Source organism: Etheostoma cragini, chromosome 12, assembly GCF_013103735.1.
Source record: "Etheostoma cragini isolate CJK2018 chromosome 12, CSU_Ecrag_1.0, whole genome shotgun sequence".
NCBI classification, from domain to species: domain Eukaryota; kingdom Metazoa; phylum Chordata; class Actinopteri; order Perciformes; family Percidae; genus Etheostoma; species Etheostoma cragini.
Genome location: NC_048418.1, coordinates 332,925 through 341,627, shown reverse-complemented (window position 1 = coordinate 341,627; position 8,703 = coordinate 332,925). Strand labels below are relative to the sequence as shown.

The window sequence follows — 8,703 nt, the reverse complement described above, 5'->3', positions numbered from 1 at the left end:
TGTCTCTGTCCCCCTGTGTGTCTGTCTCCATGTCTGTCTCCGTGTGTCTGTCCCCTGTGTGTGTCTGTCCTCTGTGTGTCTCTGTCTCTGTGACTCTGTCCCCTGTGTGTCTCTGTCTCCATGTCTGTCTCCATGTCTGTTGGTTTTCAGAGCAGCGGTTTCATCAGTTGAAACCACATTTCAACAGAAACCTGTATCTGCAGATAAAGAGGAGACAGGAAGTGAGCAGCTCGGTTTCGTACCAACAGAAACTGGAGGAGATATGAAACATTAAATCATTTAATGATATTTGGCTTTCAGTCCGACATTAACATCAGGAAATTGATTAAAGAATATATTCTTAAAGCATAAAAACTGTATATTATCCACACAGAGTTCAGTTGTTTCAGAAAACGGAAAGGATTTATTTTTTAAATGGGGCTAATGTTGTTTGTGTGTCTGTGTGTGCGTGTGTGTGCATGCGTGCGTGCATGGGTGCATGTCTGCGTGTGTGTGTCTGTGTGTGTGTGTGTTTGTGTGTGTGTGTGTGTGTGTGTGTGTGTATGTGTGTCTCTCAGTTGTTTAAGAGAACAGGAAGGTTTTTTTGGTCTGTGTGTATAGAGCAGCATATCTCCACCAGACTCCATGTAAATAATCACTACTTTTAACATGTATAGAGCAGCATATCTCCACCAGACTCCATGTAAATAATCACTACTTTTAGCGTGTATAGAGCAGTATATCTCCACCAGACTCCATGTAAATAATCACTACTTTTAGTGTGTATAGAGCAGCATATCTCCACCAGACTCCATGTAAATAATCACTACTTTTAGTGTGTATAGAGCAGCATATCTCCACCAGACTCCATGTAAATAATCACTACTTTTAGCATGTATAGAGCAGCATATCTCCACCAGACTCCATGTAAATAATCACTACTTTTAGCATGTATAGAGCAGAATTGGATCATCTTTCCACTGTTCCAACAATCACCACTCTGGTCTGGTTGGATTAAACTCTTAATTCACCCATTTACATGTGGAGATATGCTGCTCTATACACGCTAAAAGTAGTGATTATTTACATGGAGTCTGGTGGAGATATGCTGGCTGGATTGATAACTAGTCTCTTTCTTTCTTCTCTTTGTGTGATGGAAGCAGGAGTTCAGAGAGACGCTGCCATCTTGTGGACCTGAGAGAGTTTGTGTGAGTTTCAGTTTCTGACACTCTTAGAAAGGGTAAAAAACAAGTTAGACAAAAAAAGCCAGAAAATACAATTAAAAATTTACTAAAAAAGTAACTACATTTTGAGGAAAGCTACAAATATAAAAAAGGTAACAAGTTTGTTTTTTTAAGTGACAAAAATGTCAAAAAGCAACAAAACTGTATTTTGTCATGGATCCCAAAATGTCTGGCGGCGCCTTTGCCTGTCAGATTGAACGTTTTTAGGCCACAGGTGAAGAAACGGGTCACAGCGTTGTTCTCTTTCCTTCCTGCCGGGTACAGGATCTATAAAGGTCTCAAAGCCGAGGTACAGGATCTATAAAGGTCTCAAAGCCGAGGTACAGGATCTATAAAGGTCTCAAAGCTGAGGTACAGGATCTATAAAGGTCTCAAAGCTGAGGTACAGGATCTATAAAGGTCTCAACGCTGAGGTACAGGATCTATAAAGGTCTTTCTGCGAGTTGTAATCTCAGGGAGAAGATGAGGAGTCGGACCCAACAGGTAACACAGATGGGATTTCAATATATGTCAGAACTACAGTGAAAGTATGTGATTATGTGTCTATTTTAATCTGGTATATGGAAACCCTGGAGCTTTCTTGGTGGAAATACTGCGTATTCTCACGTAGACTCCACCGGTTTTGTGCAGATCTAAAAACCCCAAAAGATTCAGACCAGCTGGTTTCTTCACGTCTTTATCGGCTGAGAACTCGGAGACCGGTTCTGCTCCGGCGCCGGCTGGTCCGCAGGAGGCAAACTAGACAAGATGGAGAGGAAAATAACAAGAAAAATCAGGACACGTTTCAGGGAACACTAAAATTTAAAAAGTAATAAAGTAAATAATCTGGCCAAGCACAGCAGCTTCTGTTCATACAACAGATTTAAAAACCTTTTATCTGTTTTTATCCTTCAGGCCGAAGTGTCCGAGCCGAGCAGCCTGAAATGGATTATGGGATACCGAGGAGCGCTTGCTTCGGACGCCTGCTGAAGATCATCGACTCTGCCTGATGTTTCTGTTTTTTGGGACGTGGACTTAACAGGAAGTGGATCCTTGTGAGTTTCTGTCGTTGGCGAGTTGAAACAAAACCAAAGGAACATTTTTATATTTCTAGTGTTTGCTATGTGAGCAAAGCTGTTTTCTGTGTAAAGATATGAAAATATGAAAATATGAAAATATTAACAGCTGTAGAGCTGTTCCAAACAAACTTCACAAAGAAATGACGTGAAAAACTAGAGGATAAATATGTAAGTTAAGACAAAAAGTGTAGAAATACCTAAACCGCAGACATTTACAAGCAAGTTGGCTAAATCTGGTGTCTATAACCCGTTAATAATCATCTATAACCGGTTATAACCATTTATAATCTGTTTATAATCATCTATACCCGTTTTTAATCATCTATAACCCGTTTATAATAATCAATAACCGTTTATAATCATGCGTTTTATTCATTTTAGCCGTGGTCTTCTTACAGGAACAGAGGAGTGATGAGCAGCAGTTTTTGTCGCGGTGAGAGCGACGGTGTGACGGATCGGGGGGGAAATAAACTTTATCTCAGCGGAGGAACCAGACTGACCGTGGACTCTGGTAGGATTCATCTTTTTATGATTTATCATTTACAAACAGACACAAACACGTTGAAACAAGCATCAGAAAAGTCCAAAAAGTCCCAAAGATTTATAAGAAAGAAGCAAATGTCGAAGAAAGTGACACAAAATCCAAAAAAGTCTTATTTAGCGTTTTATTAGCGTAATATAAGTGTTTTCTGAGCGTTTTCTGAGCGTTGTTGTGCGTTGTTGTGCGTTGTTGAGCGTGAGGTTTTGTGTCGGCTGCCTCTCAGAGTGTGAGAGGAAACGCAGAGAAGATGGTTTTTGGAGAAGGAACTCGGCTCAGAGTCGACTCCGGTAAGACCGTTCACCTTTAAATGTTTAGCAGCCATTTAGATTTAGTTAATTACAGTTATAAAGTATTATTATTTAATTATACTATCAAGTAGTAACGAGTTATCTCAGGACTCTACAGATAGAGTCAGTCAGAAACAACCATTCTCCTAAAAATGGAGATTTATTTGACCTGTGAACACGGAAAAAGTCAAAATGTAACAGTCACAATGAGCTGAAGTTGGAATGAGTCACAAAAAATTTAAAAAAAAACGGAAAAAGTTTTAAAAAACGCCCAAAACGTTTGTTTTTTTAAATGGGAAAAGTGACAAAAAAACAACAAAAAAGTTGAAAAAAAAATGGAAAAAGTGACAAAAAGAGTTTTACAAAATTTTAAAAACATAAACAAAAAGTAGAAAAAACGCCAAAAAAAACCAAAAAGTAGAGAAAGCGAGTTTCGTTGCGTTGTAGTTTTGTGTAGTTTTGTGTCGGCTGTGTGTCGCGGTGTGAAAGGAACCGGAGACAAGGTGGTTTTTGGGAGAGGAACTCGGCTGATTATCGACTCCGGTAAGACGGGAAAGTTATATTATATATTATTATATCATAAAGTTACACGTTATTATATTATATATTATTATATCATAAAGTTACACGTTATTATATTATATATTATTATATCATAAAGTTAAACGTTATTATATTATATATTATTATATCATAAAGTTAAACGTTATTATATTATATATTATTATATCATTCCTCTGAGATGAGAAACTCTTAACAATCAATCATTCAAAATCCCCAAATTTTATGCAAATACTTTATGTAAGTACGTAGAGTGAAATGTGGCGTCTAGCTCCCAGAAAGCAAGAAAAGCTGCAGAAAGAAAGTAGAAGAAGAGAAATAATCATCAGTTAGTCTTAAAATGATGTTTTTATGAATGGAGTCTGGTTCAGTTTGTCTCTGAGTTAATGTCACGATGCTTCATGTTGTGTGACTGGAACTGGAAATAATAAGATGGTCTTTGGAAGAGGAACCAGACTAAATGTTGAACCCTGTGAGTAACTGGTTTACATCAATAACTTTATTTATATGAAGCATCTTAGACAAAAGTCTTAAATGTTAAAAACTATGTTTTTTTAATGGAGTTTGGTTCAGTTTGTCTCCAAAAAAAGTTACAAAAACCTTTGAAAAGCGACAAAAAAACTCACAAAAAGTTACAAAAACGTTAAAAAAGCGACAATTTTCTGCATGGAGTCTGGTTGAGTTAATGTTACGATGCTTCATGTTGTGTGAATAGAGGTGCAGATAAGATAATCTTTGGAAGAGGAACCAGACTAAACGTTGAACCCTGTGAGTATTAATATATATTTATAAGAAGCATCTTTCACAAAAACCTTTACATTTTTTTGTTTGACTAAAAAAAAAAAAACAGTATTCAAGCTGCAAAAAAAACCAAAAATAACGACAATCAACGCTAAAAAAGTGAAAAATGCGGCAATAAAAAAACGACAAACCCCGGGAAAAAAAGCAAAGGTTGTCTCTGAGAAAGAAATGACAAAAATGCAGAAAAACTATAACAACAACACAAGAAAAACTGAATACAGAAAGTATAAAGTCTTAAAATCTATGTTTTTCTGAATGGAGTCTGGTTGAGTTAATGTTACGATGCTTCATGTTGTGTGAATGCTGGAGGAAATACTAAGATGATCTTTGGAAGAGGAACCAGACTAAATGTTGAACCCTGTGAGTATTAATATATATTCATAAGAAGCATCTTTAACGTATATAAGTACGTAGAGTTAAATGTTGCGTCTAGAAAGTTCCCAACGCAAGAAAAGCTGCTTAAAGAAAGTAGAAGATAAATAATCATCAGTTAAATGTTAAAATGATGTTTTTCTGAATGGAGTCTGGTGGAGTTGGATTCAGCGTCTTACTGCGTTTCTGCTGCGCTGCAGATGTGTTAACTTTCTTAGTTTTTACCTGAAATGTTTGTCTAAAGTTAAAGAGAATGGCCTGAAAGTTATAAAAGTCATAAAAGGGGAAAATGTAGAATAAAGTGACAAAAGTCATAATAAAAATGAGAAAATGCGTAAAAAGGACGTCAGAAAAGTGACAAAAAAGTCAGAAGATTCTGCAAAAAAATGCATGGAGTCTGGTTGAGTTAATGTTACGATGCTTCATGTTGTGTGTATGGAGGAAATAATAAGATGATCTTTGGAAGAGGAACCAGACTAAATGTTGAACCCTGTGAGTAACTGATTTACATCATTAACTTTATTTATATGAAGCATCTTAGACAAAAAAAACTTCAAAAAGTTCAACTTTCTGCATGGAGTCTGGTTGAGTTAATGTTACGATGCTTCATGTTGTGTGAATACTGGAGGAGCAACTAAAATGATCTTTGGAAGAGGAACCAGACTAAATGTTGAACCCTGTGAGTAGAATATAAATCACTATAATACGTATTTATATCAGACCAACTTTACAGAGATTGACTCAATATTTTTTAAATAAAAGTAGCAGATAAAAAAGAGAAATTAACAACAGCTGATAGTGATGGAAATGATTCAAGTGACAAAAACATCAAAAAAGCTGTAGAAAACAACAATAATGCTGCAAAAAAACACAAACAAAACTGTAAAAAATGACCAGAAAGCAAAACAAAGTGACAAAAAAGACAAAAAAAATGACTAGAGAGACACAAAAAATATTTTAAAAAATGACAAAAATATAAAATCCAGTCCGTATCTAGAGACCAGGGAACGATTTTGTTGAAACTCAACTTTGTTAATCATTCAGTTTCATGTTAAAACTATATTTTTCTGCATGGAGTCTGGTTGAGTTAATGTTACGATGCTTCATGTTGTGTGAATACTGCCCGAGATAAGATAATCTTTGGAAGAGGAACCAGACTAAATGTTGAACCCTGTGAGTATTAATATATATTTTTAAGAAGCATCTTTAACGTACATAAGTACGTAGAGTGAAGTGTTGCGTTTACAAAGTACCTAACGCAAGAAAAGCTGCTTAAAGAAAGTAGTCAAGTGAAATAATCATTCAGTAAATGTTAAAATTATGTTTTTCTGAATGTAGTCTGGTGGAGTTTGTCTCTGAGTTAATGTTACGATGCTTCGTGTTGTGTGAGTGGAAACCAAAAGATAATCTTTGGAAGAGGAACCAGACTAAATGTTGAACCCTGTGAGTAACTGATTTACATCATTAACTTTATTTATATGAAGCATCATATAAAAGTAACTTTATTTGTAGTTTTAAGAAAATGAAAAAGTGACAAAAACTAAACGTCAAATCCAAAGAATTAACATCCAGAGACCAGGAAACATTTAGTAGAAAGAGGAACTCAACCTTGTTTTGAGTGTTTGAACATCGAGAAAACAGAAAAGCGACTTTAAAAGTACGTACGTTGAAATGTAATAAAGCTACGTTGAGAAAGTAGAGAGAGAAATGATCGTCACTCAGTTAAATGTTAAAATGATGTTTTTCTGAATGGAGTCTGGTTGAGTTTGGCTTCAGCGTCTTACTGAGTTTCTGCTGCGCTGCAGATGTGTTAACTTTCTTAGTTTTTACCTATAATGTTTGTCTAAAGTTAAAGAGATGGGCCTGAAAGTTATAAAAGTCATAACAGGGGAAAATGTAGAATAAAGTGACAAAAGTATTAATAAAAACAACCATAAAAATGGGTAAAAAAGTGAAAAGAAAATCTTAAAACTGACAAAAAAGTCAGAAAATTCTGCAAAAAAATGCATGGAGTCTGGTTGAGTTAATGTTACGATGCTTTATGTTGTGTGAATATTGGAAATGATAAGATGATCTTTGGAAGAGGAACCAGACTAAATGTTGAACCCTGTGAGTAGAATATATATTTATATTTACTTATTTATCATTAACATTATTTATATGGAACATCGTATAAAAATAAATCCACTTCTGTTGGGACAATAAAAAAGAGAGAAAAAAGTGACAAAAATGTAAATTATCTAGAGACCAGGGAAACCTTTGTGTTAACTCTCCTTGGTTAATTATTCAGTTTCATGTTAAAACCATGTTTTTCTGCATGAAGTCTGGTTGAGTTAATGTCACGATGCTTCATGTTGTGTGAATACTGGAGGAGGTCAATATAAGATAATCTTTGGAAGAGGAACCAGACTAAATGTTGAACCCTGTGAGTACAAGATTTATGTTATAACTCAGAAAATAATATGCTGATTGTTTTCCTTAAAGTTTTTTATGGAAATCTGCCGAATTTAGCGTCTTACTGAGTTTCTGCTGCGCTGCAGATGTGTTAACTTTCTTAGTTTTTACCTGAAATGTTTTTCTAAAGTTAAAGAGAATAGCCTGAAAGTTATAAAAGTCATAACAGGGGAAAATGTAGAATAAAGTGACAAAAGTCATAAAAAAAAACATGAAAATGGGTAAAAAAAGTGAAAAGAAAATCTGACAACTGACAAGAAAGTCAGAAAATTCTGCAAAAAAATGCCTGAAGTCTGGTTGATTTAATGTTACGATGCGTCATGTTGTGTGAATACTGGAACTCAGAAGATGATCTTTGGAAGAGGAACCAGACTAAATGTTGAACCCTGTGAGTATTGATAAATAATAATCTTGTTTGTCACTCATTGGAGTCGATAAAATACAAAAATAATGTGCAAAAATCATAAAAACGTAGAAAGAAGTATTAAAAAAAAGCCAGAAAAATGTCCAAAATAGTGACGAAAAATTGTGGAAAAAATCGTGGAAAATTCTGCATCTGCAGATTTATTATAGCCCTAAAAATGACAAAAAAGTGACAAAAAGACACAAATCTATGTTTTTATGAATGGAGTCTGGTTCAGTTTGTCTCTGAGTTAATGTTACAATGCTTCATGTTGTGTGAATACTGGAGGATTTAATAATAAGATGATCTTTGGAGGAGGAACCAGACTAAATGTTGAACCCTGTGAGTAGAAATATATATTTATATTACGTATTTAACAACAACTTTACAGAGATTGTTATTTATGAAGCTGGAACCTAATTGTAGCTGAATTCTCAAACCTTAAAACCATGTTTTTATGAATGGAGTTTGGTTGAGTTAATGTTACGATGCTTCATGTTGTGTGACTACGGGTCAAAAGATAATCTTTGGAAGAGGAACCAGACTAACTGTTGAACCCTGTGAGTAACTGATTTATTTGAAGCATCTTATAAAATTCACTTTACTTCTGTTGGGACAGTCAAAAAGGGACAAAAAGACACAAAAAGACAAAAAAGGGACAAAAAGGTGTAAAATCTGAAATCCACAAAATGACAGAAAAGTGACAAAAAGACACAAATCTATGTTTTTCTACATGGAGTCTGGTTGAGTTAATGTCACGATGCTTTATGTTGTGTGAATACTGGAGGAAGTCAATATAAGATGATCTTTGGAAGAGGAACCAGACTAAATGTTGAACCCTGTGAGTAAAAGATTTATGTTATAACTCAGAAAATAATCTGCTGATTGCTTTCCTTAAAGTTTTTTTATGGAAATCTGCATCTGCATTTAAAGTTTTTTGCGTTGATTTAGATGAAAAGTCTGCAACAAGTGACAAGAAAACGACAATTAATAAAACAATAAA

At 34.9% G+C, this 8,703-nt stretch overlaps 1 protein-coding gene across 1 annotated transcript in view; it reads left to right on the top strand.

Moving 5' to 3' along the window:
* Positions 1-3,031: 3,031 nt before the first annotated feature.
* LOC117953919 (M1-specific T cell receptor alpha chain-like) overlaps positions 3,032-8,703 on the top strand; it is a 47,185-nt gene continuing 41,513 nt past the window's right edge. The window contains exon 1 of the mRNA XM_034887352.1: positions 3,032-3,109. Within this exon, the coding sequence (XP_034743243.1) occupies positions 3,070-3,109 (40 nt within the window). The 5' untranslated portion in view covers positions 3,032-3,069. The remainder of the gene's footprint in view (positions 3,110-8,703) is intronic.